At 37.0% G+C, this 21,688-nt stretch overlaps 1 protein-coding gene across 7 annotated transcripts in view; it reads right to left on the reverse strand.

The window, feature by feature from the left end:
- AMPH (amphiphysin) overlaps positions 1-21,688 on the reverse strand; it is a 221,793-nt gene that overhangs the window by 95,397 nt on the left and 104,708 nt on the right. For all 7 annotated transcript variants that reach the window (XM_079151757.1, XM_079151756.1, XM_079151754.1 and 4 more), the window contains exon 2: positions 19,333-19,413. In XM_079151757.1, the coding sequence (XP_079007883.1) occupies positions 19,333-19,413 (81 nt within the window). The remainder of the gene's footprint in view (positions 1-19,332; positions 19,414-21,688) is intronic.

A 21,688-nucleotide genomic window follows, 5' to 3' on the forward strand; every position in this document is an offset into this window, starting at 1 on the left:
TGAGTCACTACCAGTAGCAGAAATGCCAACACATGGAGAAGGTTGAACACTAACAAAACAAAGGCCCCAATGGATCTGATGAGCAGGAAAGCACTGAAGGCTCTTACAGAAAAATGACAGAAAAGAAACAAGCTGGAAAGATTCAGGACCAAGTGGATAGTTAGATAATGGAAGCCCAAGTGATGCAAACAGATAAAATGGCAGAGAGAGAGAGGAGAGAGGAGAGAGTGGGGGCGGGGGGAGAGGCGCCCCAGAATTATCTGTCTCATTAGATAGCACACAATTTAGACAGAATCACATCTGAAATTAGATATGTGATTTTCCCAGACAAATCCAGACCCAAACCAATCTGAAGCCTAAAATCCTAACAGGTAAAATTAGGAGAATATGAATTTCCCAAGACCACATTTCTCAAATTGGGTAAGCATAGAACCTGGGGAAGCTCTACGGTTTTTCTGGAATACAAAGAGCCATGAAATAAACTTACAACATCTGTCTGTAACATGAATGTAGTAAGGTAGAGGTGAGCAAATTGGAATAAAAATCCTTATTTTACAGCCACCAAGACACCTGTTTTGAAGAAATTTTTTTTAAAAAACTGCACATATGAGAGTCAGAACTTCAGAGACATCTCCAGCTTTTGGTCTGCTCTGCTATTAAGGGTCCTAGCATGGAAAAATGTAAGAGGAACAAAACTAAAACAAAGCTCATTTCCCACCCAGGAGGATGCTTTTACCCTCAGAAAGGCACATGAAACACACCTTGAAAACATGGCTGTGAGTCACCAGGCTTGTTCAGAGTATCTGGAAACAGCAAAAGAGTAGCAGGGAAGGGCATTCCTTTCTGAATATTCAAGAAACAAAGTATGGCAAAAGTGTGATTTAAGCCCACACTTAAATCACAGCCTTTTCTTTCAGAATAAGAAAGAAAACAAAATAATTCAGACTCCAATCCATATACTAGTTTCACTTTACCAAAGGGAAACAATAATATTTTTTGTAAAGTGTAGAGAAGAGATTTTTACATATAAGTGGAAGAAAATGTTCAAGTATACAATAATGACTTTAAATAGATGAGTTCAATTTAAGCAGGTAAACTAGAAGCTAATTTGAATGACTTTCTTCTTTTCTGCTTACATTAAAATCTTTAATTTTCCCCATGAGTATTAAGGTATCATAAATCATTCAGTAATAACCATGTTGAATTTCATCTAAAATTCTACCTGAATCAAAAAGGCAAAAAGCTCTGGAGAGAAAATCTCCACCTATAATATATCACGAATTAGTTTCCTCTGCACAAAACCTGATGCACAACAAAATTTCCCTAACATCATGTGAACCACAGATGCTATAAATTAACAAATTCCTTATATGTATATTTACATCATTTGATATTCATCTATAACAGATGCCAGGATCTGTACCATTAATTGGCTATATGATCTAGGGAGAATTGTATGATATCTCTAAACCTTAATTCTTTTTTAATCTGAAAAGAATAAATACCTTCATGTCTCCCTTTGACATTACCTAACTATTCTATAATACTCTGCCCTATGGCTTTTCTTCCCCTTATTCTCTTTTTCCTTCAACTATGTTCCCTGCATTTAGCTACATTTGACATATTGACATCCCACTCTTTTTGGAAAATGCTCTTTCTTGTCTTATTTCCATAACACCACACACTGCTGATGTTTGTTTTCTCCATCCTTTTCTAATGGTTCCTCTGTTTCCTTTCATGCTTCCTCTGTGTCTTCACAAATCCCAGTACTCAACATTGGTTCTCTTTGACTTGAATTAACAAATCCTTATCTCACTGCTCAGATTTCACTGAATTTGAAGTTTGTTCCAAATTCCTCAGAAAATTACCATTTCGATAATTCAACCATGAATTATGTATTCCATGTGTGTGTGCATGTGCACATGGAAAACAGACTCAAAGTTCTACACCCTTGGGACTACACTCATGTATTTTCCCTCTTATTGCTTGATTTCATTCTGTACAAGGTAAGATTAAAATTGTTATGCTACCTCCTGATCTTCTGGTCTCATGATAACAGGAGAGAAAGAAAGTCAATTATAATTAAGTTGTCTGAATTGCCTAGCAATATTCCTCTTTGGACACGATCCAAGAAGGATCTGCCACCTACAAAATTCCTTCCCCGTCAAATACTGCAGTGGAATAACATGGCTCCAGTGTTGGTCAGAGGTTCTTGATTTTTCCAATTGAATCATTTATCAGTGTCAGGAGTTGCTGTTTCCAAAGCCCTGCTGGTCTGCTGGTCCCGAAGGCTTCACTTTCTTCCCACACAGCCTGAGGGAGTTGGAGTGTTTTCCTTCCTCATTAAATCTACTCTCGCCCACGCCCTCCCTCAGGGTCTTGTACTCTCATTGGGTGGGGAGAAGGATGCAGCCTTTCAAGCTGCCTGTTCTCCAGCTCTCCTAGAAAACTAGCCAGGGTGATTTTAGGTCTCATTATGAATATATCAAAAATTTAATAGGCATGCACAAAGCACACATGGTTTAAAAACTCCATAAAGTTCTGAGAGTCACTGCCTCTAGTTTTAAAAAATTGCTTTATTCCCTTGCTGAGTGGTACTTTGAAACTGTTGCTTTCTTCCCTTATCCCCATATTTATTTCTTTCATCATATCTATCCCTAAGTAGTAGAGTAGAGTTAAAAGTCAAATTAAATAGAGAAATAGGAAAGTAGGCGAATCAGTAAAGGATGTTTCGGAGATCTTTATTACTCAATACAAAGGAATCATATTCCATACCTAATTCAATGTGTTTCCATGTTGTTTTACAACAGGTTAGTTCTCAATAACAAAGATTCTTTAATTCTTTGCATATATGCCAGAGGTTGGAGCATGGGGGTGGAGGGAGCTGTTTCCAGACAGCCTGGGCTCCTGAACAGCTCTCATCTGTAAGACTCTTCAGCACCTTGGACAGTTCCCAAATACCTATTTATCTTCAAACATTGAAAGGCATTTATGTAGTACCTAACAAGCAGCAAATAATTCTATTGAATCAAAAATTTCTAGCACACTCTGGTAAGAGCACAGAAGGATGACACACAACTTTCTCTAAAATAAGCCAATCCCTGATAAGAAGAGCTACCACAGACTAAAAGTTTCTTGAGCAGCATTGTCATAAAGTATGATAAATTACATCAGAAAATTGATGAGTTGAGATGTCTATTGTTCAGTTACACTGAATTCTGAAGCATTAAAATATATTAGTATTACTAAATGCTTATGCTGACGACTTCAAGAGTCAATAAATAGAAATAACTTTGCTGGCATAACTTTTTCCCAGTTCTGCCTAAAAAAGAGGCCATAGTTGAGGCATTCACTTGATTGAATTATGAACAAAATGCATAGGCAAAAGTAATGATTGTCAATAAACTAATCTTAGGGTAGCAGCAAGCACTGCACAGTTGGGGTCAGTGGGAACACATGCCACCATGTGCAAAGGGGTGTGTATTACCATGGTAATGGTACTAATGGCCCTAATGGTACTTACAAAACCAAACACAGTAGATATTATTAGTAAAGTTATACAGGCCTGATATATAAGGCAATAGGTACTCAATACCTGTTCAAGAAGCATTAGCCTAGTGAATTTCCTTATTAAAATATGGTAAATGTAATAACTACTGACTTATAAGTAACTTTTGTCATGAAAGAGAAAAGAAAGAGAAGGAAAAAAATCACAAATGTAGAAAATTTTTTCTTCAAGTTACCTCTGTAACTCAGAAACTAACTGAGAGCTAGAATTTAGAAAAGGGCTCAGGTGGAAAGCCAGCAGTATGAACAGATGCATGAAATCTGGTTCTGAGAAGACAGACTTCACAAAGGAGTGACTTCGCAAAGCCGAGTCCTCTCATCTCATCTGTGAGTGTAAATCTATAGATGTTCCCATCATTACATTATCATTTTTGGCCTTTGCTGACATTTTTCTCTTGTAAATAGCTTAAATAACACATCAAAATTAAAATTCATTCATTTTTCTCAGTTCAGACAAGTTAACTCAGTCATGAAATTAATGTTAATCAATGTACTTATCATTTCTGTAGCTTAAAAGAAAATTAGGTTATCAAGGAGATGAAATTTAATGAGGACATAATCAGTACCTTGACTAACAGATGACTAATCAGGCAGAACATTGAAACCACTTGTGATCAAAGATGATAGGTTTCTGAGCACTGCAGGCACTTTTGGTGTGCTAAGAAATGGTGCTCTCCCTGTGACAAATTTCATGTACTGTTGAATTGGAAGAAGATGCATGTATTTCAAAGAAAAAGCATTGAAGTGTCTGAAATTTACATTTCCGTTTCCTCACTTTGAGCTTGTTGTAGTAACAAGAGCTGTCATTAGGAACACAGCACTGATTTCATAAAACAATTTCTCTAACCTTTTCAGATGCCTTTTCATGGATATTAATGCAGAAGATGCAAGACAGAAGATACATGAATAGATGTTTGAAATCCTAGCATTGGGCCAGAGGAAGAGACATCCAGAGAACATCTCAGCTTCCAGTTTTATCCAAGATTTGCGGCCCAATATCTGGCTGTCCCTGTCAGTAATTCCAAGAATACCTATGATCTGAAAACCAAATTAAACATATGTTCTATCTTACAGCAAAACAAAATCAGAAAGCAAGCTAATAATCACTTATGCAATTTCTCCATTTCCCCCAGGCAAACCAACTTAAATTTATACCAGTCTGTACTCAGATCTTTTGGAAAAGTTAATCCACAGTGTGTGCAATGAGATAGAATTGCCTAGTTTAGTTAGAACCATTAAACTCATCACAGCATGAAGACTAGATACATCTGGAAGACATACTGTACTGCAAATGACTTTATGATCCTCAAGATGCCAGCTTTTCTCCCGTGTGTGTGTATGTGTGTGTGTGTAGTGACAATTTATAAGGTGCACTGGAGCATTATTTAAATATCCATTCAACCTTTAATGCCTAAAACACATTGTTGAATTTATTAGGGGAGGGGTGGCTGTTTCAGAAATCAAAGGAAATCACCCCAACCACAACTCTACTAGTGGCTCATTGTTCGGTATGTCACTTCCTGTGGGTCTGGATGCCAGTTCTATCTATAGTATTATTTCATGACCAAATTGGACAGGATGTGAAAACACTAGAAAAACAACTGCCATGTCAAAGCAGAGGGAGAGAGAAGGAAGTGCTTGTTTGTCAAACTCCAGTCACATTATGACACCTAAAACATTGCTGAAACTGCCATTTACAATGCTTGCCTTAACTTGTTAGGGCTGCTATAACAAAATGCCACACACTGGGGAGTTTAAACACAGAATACTATATTCTCACAGATTGGGATGCTGAAAGTTCAAAAGCAAGTTTGGCAGGTTTGGGTTTCCTGAAACCCTCTCCCCTTAGCTTGCAGATGTCCACTTTCTTGCTATGTCCTCACAGAGTTGTGTGTGTGTGTGTGTGTGTGTGTGTGTGTTTTCTCCAGGTGTCTCTGCCTCTTCTTATAGGAACAGTAGTCTTAGCAGATTAGGGCTCATCCATGTGATCCCATTTAACCTTAATCATTTCTTTAAAGACACTATCTCAAAATACTCTCACGTTCTGAGGTACTGAGGGGTTGCACTTCAATATATGAATTGTGGGGAACACTATGCAGTCCATAACGGAGCAATGTCCACAATGGAATCCTTTAACATGGCAACATACTCACAAAGCATAACACTCACTAAGTAGTTACTTTGTTCCAGGGACCATGTCAAGTGTCACAACTCAGTGGTTTCACAATGACTAAACGAGGTTGGTACCATTTTGCAAGTGAGAAAACTGAAGCACCAAGGCTGAGAACTTGCACAAAATCATACAACTACTACATGGCAAATGAGTGTTTGATTCCAGGTAGTGTCGGTTATTTAAGCCCTATTTCTGCCTCAAGAGTTACATGATCAGCCTTGGTTCATCACTTCAGTGCTCCAGGTTGTGAAGACATGGGTGTTGATGATGATAAGGGATGAGTGTGTCCAAGAAGAGTCAACTGTTGATCCATGAGAAAAATTTAACTAAAGGTACCATTCTCCATGTTCTCACACACAATTCTCATCTATAAATAAAGATACCAAATTTGTTCACTTGTTTTTATCAAAAGCTCACGATTCCACAGAATTTACTGCACAGTGGTAATGTCTGTGGGTGCTAGAATCACACTGCCTGGCTTTAAAATATGAGCTGCCTCTTCTGACTGTGCAACGTTGGGGAAGTTACTTAACCTCTGTAGTTCTCATCTGTAAATAAGTGTGATCACAGGACTCACTTCCTTGAGCCAGCATGAAGGTCGAGGGAGACACTCCAGGTCAAGGGATCAGCAGAACACCAGCACACACCATGCAGCACATATGTGTTAGATGTCACTGTTATTGCTCTATGCAGTACTTTTTTAGATGATCAGCTGTGCTAGCAGTAGGTGTTTCATAAATGTTTGATTGAAAAAAGTTTTGCTACATTTCATAATACAGTGATATCAGGAATATTTTCATGAGAAATATGAAAAACCTCTTCAAAGCAAGCTCCTTGGGAATTTGTAATGATTCCTTATTTTTCATTTGTACTCCTATGTATCAAACACAGTCAAGTTTCTCAGTTTTGAGTTTTTTATAGTCTTCAATATTATAGTAATAAAGGATCCCAGAGTACACAGAAACAATTTATACAGATGTATAAGAACCACTTTACAAAAGATATGAGAGAAATCAAGCCAATATGATAAATTGCTGTCTGAGGAAACTTGAACACATGATACCAGTAGTCAAAAGAATAATTAAGCTTGTTTCCAAAATGACAGTTTTATGACATACACTCAGTTTTCTCATATATAAAGAAGAATTATAATTTTGGAGCACTGTGAGAATCAAGCAGATAGTGTCCCAAACACTCTATAAATGCCAAAGCACTACTTGAGGAAAGGCATTATAATAAATATGCTTTATCACCACTTTTCTCTAAGGCAGTCTAGTGGAGCTTTGATATTTGAAAATTTTTAAAGCTCCTTGGAAGATTCTTATAAATAATCAGCTGTGGGATATGCAATTAAGGAAACCATTATCTTTCCTGTGTCTTCATAACCTCAGGCTCATACTGAGGTTTTTAACATTACAGGGTGATTCTTTAGAGACACAAGTCAAATAAAGAACACAAGAATCTGTACTTTTAAAAGGCCTCTAGGTGGTAGTTATTGGGAATCTCTAGTAAAATTTTTCACCATGTCTAGAACTTAATGAACAATTAGTGTGTTGATGGATACTCTAGTACATAGCTCCAGTATAGTTTGTTAAAAAAAAAATACTTGTCTAGCTCCAGGTTTCATTCAGCCACCATAAGACATTTCTGCTAATGCATTTCCTTCATTGAGATTGCTGCTCCAATGACAAAATCAACCACAGGGTTTACAGTGTGACTTATGAAAGAGAATCACAGTTGATGCAAACCAATAAAACGGATGCAAATCTGAGAACCAACTGCAGCTCATTTATGCAGATATTCAGTCATTTTGGATAGTCTCCCCAGGCCTATATGAGAGATATGCCTAGTTCTCTGTATTCCACTACCAGAATGGTACAACGAGTCTGGGGATCACTTAGAAGGAGCCTCAAAACTAGATAATGAGCTTTCCTCACAAGAAAAGTGGGAGATACTTCGAATTTGTCTCTAAATGAAAGTTGAGGAATGGGAATCTAAACACTCTCAGTCTTCATGGTTAATTAATATTGCAAAGTACAAAAACTAAAGGTAGGTAAAAGATGAATCAAAGGAGAAATGCTACGAAGAGCCTCTAGGAGTGAATTATTAAATTGGGAACAGGCTCCACAGGAAACAGCACAGTGATGTTTGAAACATCTGTAGTTTGGATCAATTTTTAGTTTAGCTTAAAGTTTTTGATTTATATAGGCCAAAACTGAAGAGATAATCTTTCAGATGGAATAGAACAAATAAAAGTAAAGAAGTTAATAGAGAAGTTCCCCAACAAATGTACCAAGTTTTGCTTTCTTTCTTCCATCCGGCACCATGGACAGCATCCCTCACATTTACATGAAGTGGACAGACTCATGTTGCCAGTGAGCAAGGAGAAGAGATGTAATGAATGGGTTGGAAATTAAATAAACCTAGAGATCATAGAGGAATGCATAAAAGGTTCACAAGCAAGGACCAATACATCCTTTTGACACCTACACTATAGGCCCCCTTGCACAGAAGTCAATTGCATTAACAATCACAGTGGGTTATAATTAGAAAAAAATTAAATCAAGATTATAAAGAAAAAACTACATATTTTCAATAAAAACAATATTACAAAAGAGAGTTACAGTCTTAACTCAGAGTTTAATGGACAGGCTCCTTTGTTATTTTTGCCATATACTAATTATACTACATATAAATCAATTAAACCGAGAATCTCATAGTCACTCACAAAATGATTAATTACTAAGTGATTACTACAACTTCATAGGGTGAGGCCCTTTACAGAAACATCTAGTAAACATCCATTGAGACTGGGAGTCTACCTGGAAATAGGATTATGAGAAGGTATAGAAATAATATTTCTTCCTAAGAATACCAATGTGGGTAGGGTATACTCATGCATGTAAGTTACATGAAGAAACTAGGACATCAAATTATATCATGTGATAATACTACTGTAATTTCATGTAAATAGTATTTCTTTTGTCTGCCATTTTAATTGCTGCAAAAGAAAGAAGATCTCTGTACTCTTACGAGATTGGCAAAGAGGAATTATGCTTGAATTGTTCACTTCTTTCCAGCAATAATTATGTGATGGGTCAGTCAAGAATGCTTTTGAAAGATACTTATCCATAGGGAAGTTATACCTGCCTTTTGGCTGTTAGTTAATAGTAGTATCATGCTCCTAGCTCAAGCTAATCCTGCCAGCTGTGTACTACACCCCACCTCCACCTACCTACTCAAGGATACAAATCACCTGTTGTCTCCTTTCCCTGATGAATCATAGCATTTTCTTTTTGGACTAAATGAGTCCCACTAGTGTATAACTGACATCCTCAAAAAAAAAATGTGCTCTTGACTCTACTTCCTCTGTCAGCTGAAGTCTTATTTCTTTGTCCTCCTCTGAAGCAAAACTTGAAACCTTGAAAACTTGAAACCAAAACTTGAAGTCCCCAAGCCTCCTGACATCATGCATATTGCTCTATTTATTTCCCACTTACTCATTTTTCCACAGTCTTGTCATATTCTACAAGACAACATAATCTACTTATTTACTATATTCTTATTATGTTCATTTTCTTGGAATACGAGACCTGAAATGGCAGTGGTCTTTGTCTGTCTTGTTCACTGAAGATTCTCAGTGGCCTAGATCAGTTCCTGGCATATAGAAGTCAGTAACTGTGTGGCCAGTGGATGCCTTAAATAATTGCATGTTTGTTCTACATAGGTCCCCATGTAATATTATCAGCTGAACAACTTAAAAACTACTTTGAAAGTTGATATTAAAATAAAACACTTTAAGTGTTGTGAAATATTTGTATGCTATTGACTTTCAATATTACAAAACTCCCACAAAAATAAGAATAAAGAGCACCTCTAGGTGAACTTTACTTCCAGAGATGTAGCTGTTCACTGATTTGTGATTATTGAGCTTAAACTTTAATAGGAAACCTTTACAATTCAGACAATAAATTCCAAAATTCTCTCTGAAACAATTAACAGACTTTAATTAAATATAGTAATGTTTTGTGATAAAACACTCTTCCTTTCAGAGAAGAAGAACTTGCCCTAGAATACAATACATCAAAAAAATAAAAACAGAAAAATTCTACAAAGTGGAGAGCATAGCTGGGATTCAAGGACAAGAAAAAATTATTTTGCATAATTAAAATTACTTACTACTAAATTTGTAAAAATATGTAAAACTCTGAAGACTGAAAATACTATATGTGCCAACAGATCTTTATGGAGCACCATGACCACTGGGATAGCTTCAGAACCCAGGTTAGAATCAAGCCCAGGCCATGTCAGACATTCCCCCATAAATATCCCGCTGTAAAAAATTAGGATGAAAGAAGTAAAATAAGCTACAACAAAGAGGGGCTTTGATATTGAACGAGTAAGGAGGCAAGTAATATGCAAATTAGAGGGTAAATACAGACAATCTATGTGACAAGGAGACAACTCAAAATAAGCTATATTAAGCCAATTTGGTATTAACATGCTAAAGGTCATGGAGGTTTCTTAAAATGACAAAGACAGGATGCCTTTCTGCATGTTATAATCTGTGATGAGGACACAGGTACAAATCAAATAACTGCCATGTAAGAAAACTGGACAATGGTCATGCAGTCATGACCTGTGTGATTCTAAAACATGTATAATCAGAAAAATGTGAAATTATACTCCATTTATGTATGATCTATCAAAATGTATTAATGCATTATACTGTCATATACAACGAATTAGAACAAAAAAATTAAAAAGTTAAAAAAATAAAATAGTATTCATTGTTAAAAAAAATTTTAAACAGAAATAAGAAAGAAAACTGGGCAAAAAATAATGCACTGGTGAAGTAAGCAGAGAGACTCCTGACTAAGGGGGGTAGAGAAAGAAAAGGCAAATTATATCTTGAGTTGACCTTAAAGAAGATGGGACTTGTTCATGGACATGGCAGATCAGAGAAGAGTAATCACAAGGGGGCAAGTGCAGAGGGACAAGTGGAAAAGAGCTTGGAAGCAATTGGTCCAGTCCTTAAATGACACCCTCGGACACTGGCCACCAACTATTCACTGCATCAACTTCCTTTCTGCCTTTAATTACAACCAAGCATCCTGATTCAGATGAGTCTCCTTAATGTGATCTCTCAAGAGAAAAGACATTTGCTTGGCTAGTCGGTTGTTGAGCTCTGCCAAGTACTAAAAGAGGAAATGTGATCACATCCTTAGATGTGGACAAAGAAAGGTTTAATGCCCTCAATGGGAAAGGAAGCCCAAAGCAAACTGCACCTACAAACAATTTCATTTTTACAGAGCAGGGGACCAAATAAAGCCAAAGACCAAACAAGTAGAATTTGTTCCATGTCATGTAAATAAATATTCTTAATGGAATAACTTAAGGACATTACCACAGAGAAGAGGTTATATTTTCCTGTGTCAAAATGTATGGATGGAGTCAGATATGTTTTCAGACATTTTTTTTATATATATAATAGCGAAATTTATGGGTAGAGAGGTTTTTGGAGAAGGGTAGATTCAGTAGAACATAAATCACCTTTTGATTTATTATACTGCATTAAAGGAAAAGAAATGCTATCACCCACCCAGTTTCATGCTGCTCTCTTAATCTGCAGACTACTCATTCTTTGTTGTAGATTTCATAAAAGGTCATGGCTTTCAATAGAAGCTTTCCTTATACATTCTTTGCTAAAATGTCACCAGAATACTGTCCACTGGTTTTCCACTAATAACCTTGATGGGTCTTCCTCCTATATCCAAACATTTTTCCTTGCCCTCCCTTTAACACCTTGCCCATTTCATAAAGAACTGAAAGATAACGCGCTCCAATTTATACTCATTGTGTTCTGCTAAAGGATGCCTACCAACAGGCAATAAACTGAACTTGAAGGCCACTCACCCATCACACACTTAATAGGAATCTGTTCAGTGAATATCATGGCTACTGTTAGGTAGCATTTCAAGTATTTGGATCACTGTGATCTTAGAGAGCTCTCTTACATCTGTAACACTATTTAAATTTTTTTCACCTTCCTCATCCCTGATATATTATTTCTTTTTTTGAATATATGATCTGGAACAATGTTCACTTTAGTTAAAAGTACTAAAAATAGACAATAGAAGGATGCTTAATAATAACAAACCTATAATTTGTACCAGAGCTGCCCTGGCATGAATGAACCCTCATCCCCATATCAAGAATACTACTAGAGTCCACGCTGTGAAATTTACTGCTACACTTCTCATAAGAATTTTCTGATAAAGCAGGGGGAAACTGATTACAAATGATCTACTTGCAATCTCTAGGATCACTGCACAGGGTACAAACAATGCAAACCTCATGCAAGATCTCATACTTTTAAAATGTAAGAACAATATTTAATCCTTCACACCATCATCTTTAACTGGTAGTTGTCATCCCAGTAGTCTAAAAGGCAGATTGCCCTAAGTGTGCCAAGTACATTAACCACTACCTTTCTTTTAGGACATTAATAATGCTTATCAATTGTTATAATTATATATGTAATAATGCTTATATGTTTCATATAGAATAGCCCATTGGTCGATTTCATCCCATAGATATGGATTGTTTTTCACAATCCTCATTATAAATATTTAACATTTAGTGACAATATTTAATAACCATATTTAACATTATAAGAAAATTTAATATTTAATAACAAAATTTAATAATCACGACATTTTCACTGGTGCAGAGCCAGATTTAGTGGAAGTAGGGGGAAACCTCTCTGAGGCACAGAGCCGGAAGTGAGGGCAGAGAGAACTCAGCAGGCAGACCGCTAGGCAAAGGGGACTGTCAGCTGGGGCACTGACTGAATGTGGACTCTTGGCCAGCAGTCCTCAGGAGTGGAGGGAAGGGACAGCACAGTGGATATGAGTCAGTCACAGCCAGAAGCAGGAGACACTCTCACTGGAGTAACACAGCAGATGGGGAGATGGCTCACACGGTCAGGAGACTGGTTACATAAATTGGTAAATACACAGTTAAATACATATATCAAAAACTATGAAAATCAAGTTTCTTATTCTCAAAGAAGAAAGTATGAGTATGGGATGGGGGACAATTCAAATAAAGCAGGAGATAATAGCAACTAGAAGTGTCATGGTTTCAGACAGAATTAGGAAAAAGGATGTGTAAAATTGGTATTAATTCTTTAAATGGCAGAATTTTGCAGTGAAACCATCTAGATCTGGAGAACTCTTTTTCAGGTTTTAGATTGCAAATCATTTTCTTTAATGGTTATAGGACTTCAGATTGTCTATTTCATCTTTTAACTTTGATACTTTGTGGTTGTGGAGAAATTGGCCTATTATGGTTGTCAGATTTTTAAATACAAAGTTGATGGTATTATTCCATTATTAACCTTTCAATGGCTGCAGGATCTACAGTGATACCTTTTGTTTTATTTCTAATACTGGTGATTTGTGTCCTTTAGTTATTGTCAGGCTTGCCTACAAGTGTATTGATTTTACAAAAAAATCAGTAATTTGTTTCACTTATTTTCTCTATCATTTTCCTATTTTCAGTTTCATTGATTTCTGCCCATATATTTTTATTTCCTTCATTTTTCTTTCTTGCTTTATTTTGCACTTCTTTTTCTGTTTCTTGAGGTAGAAACCAGATAATTGATATAAGACTTTTCCTGTTTCTGATGCACACATTTAAAGTAACAAAATTCTCCTCTGCCCTGACTCCAGCTGCTGTATTCACTTTCAAGGCCATGTATTTGGTGCACTTACCTGTTTCCCCAAATAATCAGGATCCTACATCTACCTTTCTAATATCTTCTATACTTTCCCTGCATTAAACCAGAGGATATAGAAAGAGTCTTCGTTAAACCCAGCAAGGTATGATCAGAAGCATTTGATTTTTTTTTTAACAAGGCATCCAGCTTCCAGCTTGACAACTAGGGGAGGCAGGGAGCTCTCATACTGTGCCCAAAATCACACCTGTTAAAGATCAGATCCTCTTAGTTGATTTGATCTACACAGATTATAGATAATCCACATCATGACCACTAAATTCTTATTCCTTATCCATATTTTGTTTTAAAGGTACTAAAAATAGATGTCAAACATAGGATTAAAATTTTCAAGGACTCATGAGAGAAAAAACTTGGGAAAATTTGTATGAGTAAGTTCAATGAATGTACTGGGTCCCGGATGTGTTTTCCCCGGACCAGTATCCTTGGCATCACCTGGGAACTTGTCAGACACAGATTCTCAGGCCTCACCCCAGATCTACTGAATTGGAAACTCAGGGAGAGAAGCAGGAATCTGTGCCGTACCAATGCTTTCCGAATGATTCTGAGCCAGTTCAAATCTGATAAACACTGCTCTGATGGGCACAAAATTCAACCCCTGAGCTTCTTACTCAGAACCCAGGCTTGGTAACCTGACAGGAAGATCTGCAGGCTGAATGAGGTTCTCCATGCTACCATTTAGAATTGGTCCATAATTCAAAACAGACCTGATGGAGCCACATTTAATAAAAGGTGAATACATCAACCTATTCACATCATGGTTACCTGTGATTTTAAAAAAGTGTTTGAAGGTATTTGCTAAGCCTATCAATTCAAGCAAATTGCAAACATATTCACAGCATGCATATAATTTGCCATAAATAAAAAAGTTATCACATGTTAATGTGCTACTTTTTATTTACGTGCTCTTAAAAATCTTTTATTTTGAAACTTTTTAAATTTTTAATCATATATATGCATATGTATGTGTATGTGTGTGTGTATACATTAGGTTCTAAATAAGTCTCATAAAACTGTTTCCAAAAATATACACAGTATGGATCTCTTTCATCCCAGAAATAAAAATATGCTCTAGGAATGCACTCAAAATTATAATTATTGCTGTTAGTTCAAGTTTAGAAAGGATTTGTTAAGCTTCCATGAAAAGCACTAGATCCTATGAAGGTAAAAAGATAAAAACAACAAAACGGTCTGCCTGGCCCAGAACAATTGGCTCAGTGTAAGAAGATCTGATCCCAGCCTTCAGTCACTGAAGTAGCCTGATAACTGAAGTTACTGGCCCCGAATTCTCACATATCAAGAGGATGCCAAGGTCGTGATGTTTCCTAGTTTGTACAGGTTGAGCATCCCTAGTCCAAACATCCAAAATCTACAATGCCCTGAAATCTGAAACTTTTTGAGTAATGATATAATACTCAAAAAGTTTTCAATCAAGTGAATTTTGGATATCAAATTTTCAGATTAATGATGCCCAACCAGTAATATCTAGGCAAATATCACAAAATTCAAAAATCTCTGAAAGATGGACCCAAACATTTTGGGTAAGAAATACTTGACTTGCAAGACACCAAAGCCAGGCCATTAGCTCAGGAGGGGGCATAGAGAGAAACAGCAGAACAATAATATTGTGGTGTTTCAAAAATGAAATGGAAAGCCACTGAGACAGGAGAAAGAGAATCAAGCCTCTCTTTGTATTTGAAGTACTGATGTTAGGCCCAGCCTGAATTAGGGTGCTCATATTCACAATTACTATGATGTGATCCAATAGTTGGTTATCTGGGCCCAGGCAGTCCACATTGCATTTTGTTATTGTAATTAGCACACTTGCCAAAGCCATGGCATCTTCCTGGGCAAATCCATTGACAGGAAGGAAAAAGAAGCTGAGGGTCTTCCCTCCACTGTTAAGACCTTTTATCTGCTCATTAACAGATTGTTCACAGACAGCAAGATGCACTGAAAATAACTGGTGTTCACACAAATCAAATTTGCCACTTACCAGCAGCTCTATTAAGAGAGGAAAAATAGAGGAATAAAAATACCCTCTGGGGAAGAAGGTTTAAAATCAGATTTGTTTTTTCTCTGATGGATTTCTATAATCCCTGCTTTCCATAGTTCTCATCATGGAAATTTTTGAGTTCTTTGTAAAGGAGTTTACTCTGCTTTCCTTTGTTACACACTCCCTTTCTCCTTTTCTCTTTGTCCTAATTAAGCTGTTTACAAAATCTGGACCACAAATCTATAACAACTGGAAGTCGAGTGGACAACCAGGCTGGTCGGCACAGACTCTTCACCTACCCTCTCACTCACACACAAACCAGTTTTTAGGAAAAGAGGTGTGGAATCAGAAAGTTTGGGGTTAGAATAAAACAAGGTTAAGCTCCTCACCATTGTTGAAACACAGACCTTTCTGCCACTTCCTTTTCTAACATAAGCAGGTAAGGAGCATACCAGCAATTGCAAGGGCCCTTATTATTTTATAAAAGGGAATTTAAAAGCAAGATCATCAAGCTCCAACATGTTTGAATATTTTCTAAAACATTCTAGAATGGTTTACTTTTAATTAAGCACTACTTGACTGTAGGTCAGATGACTGTAAGAGAATGCACAAATTCAAATATGCTTCAATTCACACTGTTAATAATATCTTGGGATTTGGAAAAATAAATATTCATAAAAAGTGAAATCTAGATTTCCTGGGATAATGCCTTTAGGATATGGATCATCGAAAATGCCACTGGTACTTAGGATAATGAGTCACCATATTAACACTTATTAATGGCTTTAATACTAAGATAAATAGATGTTGTAGAGGTAATGGCAATCTTGAAAGAGCTTTTTTCCCAGATTCATGTTTTTACATAAGCACCATACTTTTTCAGCATATGTAACAGATGTAAATTGGTCACCAATATATATTGTGGATAAAATAGGGTTTTTTCCTCTCTGTACAGTATTAACAAATCAGCTATATTTCTCAACATTGGTTTCCACTGAAAATTAATAAATCCCTCTCCTTTCCTTCCACCATCTTCCTTCCCTGTCTCCTTCTTCTCCTCTAACATATAAAAGTAAGACACCCTTTCTCTTCACTCCGCTACAATGACTACAAACTTACCCTCTGATTACAACAACAACCAAAAATATCACCAAAATGTGGATGGAGAAATGTAAGAAGTGTGTGATGCAAAAATATCTTCAAAGTGAACCAAAGGGGGCATGAGTCTTCTTGAAAAATAACATTTCTTACATTTCCAGCTTATTTGCTTCACTCTTATAAAATAGAATTGCTTGTTTAAATTTCCCCAAATTTTGAAGTTTTACCCAGGTTTTAAAATCTGCTAAAGTTGTTGAGAGAATTACAGTATAGCCTCCGAGAGTGATTATAATCCATTTGCCCCATAACATTTGAAAAATGCATATAGTGATGGGGATAGATGACAAAATAGTACTATAAAGTCACCCATGCTGCTCTTCTAGTGGCAAAGATCATGTAACCAATAAAACTGATAGTTTAATCAACCTCACTTTTCTCTAGTACTTAAGACAAAAACAATTCTTATCTGGTTCAGTCAAGAAAGTCAAAAATAGCAATAGAAATCTATTAAAATCAGAAAATTCAAACTGCTTCCTAGACATGAATGAACTGATATTTCCCAAGTCAGCCTTCTGGGGTGTTAACTGCCTCAAAATGTCATTAAAATGACAAAGTAAAATGCAAGGGCAAAGAACTAATTAGCTCTATAGGGATACACCAGACATGAAGACTAGGGTTCAAAGAGTAGATAATCAATCCTTAAGCAAGGAAAACTGTAAGCAGGAGTCACTTCTTCAATATAAACCCCAGTCTTTTAAAGCACTAGGGATCACCCTGCAAAGCAATGGGGTATTGACTGACAGATTTTCCTGCAGTCCAAGACAAAGATCTGTACAAATGCTACCCATGTGCAGGGGAAGATGTGTGAGAGCTGCCCTGATGAGGGCAGAGGTTGATGCACAGATGGTTCTCCTGGGGGAGACTGGGAGAAAACTAATTCTATGGGCCTACATTTAACACACTTCTAAGAATTCTCTTTTCCACCTCCATCAGTCCAAAGCTGTCTGTAATATTCAGTAATTTGGACATGATTGGTTGTTCCCTGATATCTTGTTCTCCAACTTCCCCCATTTCTTTTCTCATTTTTCGGTAGAATAAGATCACTACACTTCATGGTAAGTTGAGTACCTACCTGTTGAGACATTCAGAAATCTGTTCTAGTGGAGACTGGTCTACATGGTTCTACAGCTGCTGAATTTTATAACACCTCTCAGTGAGGAAAAGAAATAGCATGTGTCCAGTGATAAAAACAACAGAAATCCTGACAGATACAGGGAAGAAAGAATCCTCCAAGATCAGGGATTTTTATGCAGGTGCAAAGGAGGCAAAATTTTAAAAATGGATAATTTTAAATTACTCTTGTCTTCCAAAGGTCATAATTTTCTTTGTGGACAATGGTAGCGTGAATGATAGCAGAAAATTATTCTATGTTCTTACATTGGCCCTTGGCCCAATTTTCCAAAATCTGTGGATCCTGCCTTCTTCCCATCCTACCTCTAGTATAACTCTAAATCCAGATCAAACATCCCTCTAAAGAATGATATATTAGCCAGTTATCCAAGCTTATCAATCAAAACAGGTCATTTGGAAAGTAGGTTGTTTCCTTATCCATTTGTCTGTTAAAAAACACATTCCTGTTCACAAAAGAAACAAACATCACACACACACAGACATACACACACAAACACATACACACACACACACATACACATGGTAGTCTAGACCTTTATTTTTCATTGTCACCTCCTCTAAGGAATCTTTTTAAACATTTTTCCTAGTCACACTCCCATGGAATTTTAATAACATGGATATACTATGTATCTATGTTATCTAATGTATGTTTACCTGTTTTAATCATGAAAAGAGTAAGATTTTTCTTTTACCCACCAAGATTCAAGTTCCATCCATTGGGGGATATTTAATCTCTATTAATAATGTATGATCTTGAAACATGCAACAATTGAAATCATTTTACCAGAAGTGTTTACTGCCTCTCTAATATTGAGTGAAATATAAATGATCAAAACAACACCTTTCCTTTAGATAAGTCTCCTGAACTGAAGAGGTCCAGAGCAGCAAAGTCTTTGTCTTCTGCTATTCTAAGTCCCAAAACTCCTTTCCTACAGTGGCTGCTTCCTTGTCATCCACAAAAGAATCTGCAGAATTAATATGTTAATGCCAATCCCACTGTTCCTTCTTCATTTTAACATTTTTTTAGTTTTAAACCATATTAGCCCATTCTCTGTGGTAAATAACACAAGACAATAGACTTGATGAGTTATAAAGAAAAGGAGTTTGTTTTGATTCATGATTCCAAAGGTACTTGGTTGAGGGGCTGCATGGGCTGATGGCCTATTTGCTGGCAGAGGCCTGAGGCAGAACAGGGTTTCACATGGCAAGAGTCAGGAAGTGTGTGTGTGTCTGTCTTCTAGACTCCATCTCCTCTTATAAAGGCCCTATGACATAGACCTGGGACTCCACCCTGATGACCTTATCTGATCCTAAGCACCTCCCAAAGATCTCTCCTAACACCACAGTAGGGATAAGTTTCCAAACTCTAAACACCTCAGTACGGGGATTAAATCTCAACACATGAACCATGGAAGACCCCGAATTCTATCCAAACCATCGCATGTGCTAAAATACATACACTGTTAAAATCATCTCCTGCTCCAGAAATGAAACTAATGAACTTACCTCCTGCCGTTTGAAGTTCTGTACATACTCTTCAAACTGCTCATCTTTTGTCTCATCAGCTTTCCCCAGCTTCTGGAGGACCTATTGTGAATAAAACAAAATGTTTTGATACAATGATATTTTAAGAGGAAGGTATGTTTTCAGGGAATAGGCAGAGCAAAGCTGCTTCCTTGTTGTGAGGAATTTGAGGAGAATCCACCCTGAGCACTGTTTTTCTGTTCTGGAAGCATCTTCACTTGGTGACTTTTTAGCTAAACAGACCTGGATTTTAATCACAGGTCCACCACCCACAAGCTGTGTGACTTTGTGCAAGGGTCATGCTCCATTGCATTTATTTATTTATATACCTGTTCCCTCCAGGAGGCTCTGCATGACTTGAAGAGGGAAGCAATGCCTTCCTTGTCTTTTTGTCCAAAGCAAAAGCTTGATACATAATATGTATTCAATTGTTTGTTAATCAGTGAAGCAAAGCTGATCGACTAAAGTATTCATCTATTTCCTAGGGATAGTATTAAATTCTCACCAGGTATCTTCTGATGCTCCCCTGAATTCAATAAATACTCAAAGAGGCCATGGGACACACTAGGCCCCATGCTAAACACTGGTCATCCCAAAATACAAAGAAAAGTAAGCAAGGTCCCAGCACTGACCCTAAACAAATGTGTATCTAGTGGAATAGACAAGGCACATCCACAAAGGAGAGATGAAAGATGATGTGTTAACAGCAGTATGAGGAGTTGTACAGTGTTATTAGCAATCAATATTCCTTAGAGATGAAGTCTTGAGGGAATGCTTTCTAGAAGTTATTTACATTATGCTGAGGAATGTGACTGAGCACATTCCAGCCAAGGAAGTGGCCCAAGGGAAGATCACAGGAAAAAGCATTACATATTGTAGGACTGGACATGAGTAGTCCTGCTTGCCCAGAGCATAGGACAGGGTACCAGGAGAAGCAGAAAGTTCCTTGGGGACAGAGCAGAGTCACTTGGGTTCACTGTTCAATCCTAAATATTCCCTCATCTTGTACCTAAAGATGTACTCAAGAAAATGAAACTCTGTAAACATTGCCTTCTCTAAATATACCCCCGACAACATTAACAAACATCCTTTCAAAAAAAAAATATTTGAGCATTAAAACATAATGATATTAATCACATCCTTGACTAGGTTTTGTATCAGATTATGCTGTTTTCCAAAACTGAAGCTATAGGCTTATGCAAAATGAGAAGTATTAATGTGGCCTTTGAGATCAAGGACAGAGTGAGAAAGTCATCTTAAACTCGGAAAGAGGCAACAGTGATCCCTGGTGGTTCTTCAGGGCAGTGCTTATGTGTAGTTTGCACTTTCCTTTGGCTTTCTCTGGACTGTGCTATTCACAACTTCATAAGAATGGAAGATGACTTGAAGAATTTGGTCCAGCAGAGAGGCAAATACTTTCTGTCCAGTGGAAAAACATTCCAAATGTGATGATTTATATCATTGACTAGTTTTGAATCTAACCTAGCAATCACATTCTAAAATTCCTTTATTAAATAGCCTGTAAGTACCTAGCTCCTCAATATGCCTTGAACCAGTTTCAACATCATTAATTAATGAACTGAATAAAATCTTCAATCTAGTCTATATTTTTTCTTTAATGTTTGAAAAATCATACTTTAAAAACAGATTCAACTTAGAAGTGTTATGTGAAAAATTAAGTTTAAAGACTGTAATAAACAAAGCGGTGATTTTGTTGGGTAATAAAGATTGAAGTAGAATCTCAGTCTCTCTCCACACCAGTTTTAGATCTCATTTTCTGCCTTTTTGCTGAGCAACTTGGACAATGAGGCCTCAGAACCCTAGAGGCCTCTGTCTGCCAGGTCAGGTGTGCAGGCCTCTGCTCAGACCCCCTTCCCTTAGGAGGAGCCCCCAATTTGCTTTTTGGCCCTTTCCCCATGCCCAGCCAAGGAGCTGCCCCTTTAGGAGGCTTGACTTTGGCCACTATCTTCTTTTTGTTTGGGGAAGCAAAATCATTATTGTACTCAATGACCACAGATTTTGAACTCTCCCCCACTCTCCCACTGATTTTTTTTCTTTTTCTACCTTCCTTTCTTTCTTTCTCTTTTTTTTTTTTTTTTTTTTTTTTTTTTTTGGTACTAGGGATTGAGTTCACAATCCCCAGAGCCACATCCCCAGACCATTTTTGTATTTTATTTAGAGACAGGGTCTTGCTGAGTTGCTTAGGGCCTTGCTAAGTTGCTGAGGTTGGCTTTGAACTGGCCATCCTCCTGCCTCAGTCTCCCTAGCCACTGGGATTACAGGCACCCACCACCATGCCTTGCTAAATTGTTTTCTTTTTTTTTGCCAATTTTCTTTT

The sequence above is a fragment of the Sciurus vulgaris genome, assembly GCF_902686455.1.
Source record: "Sciurus vulgaris genome assembly, chromosome: 8".
Classification (NCBI taxonomy): Eukaryota; Metazoa; Chordata; class Mammalia; order Rodentia; family Sciuridae; genus Sciurus; species Sciurus vulgaris.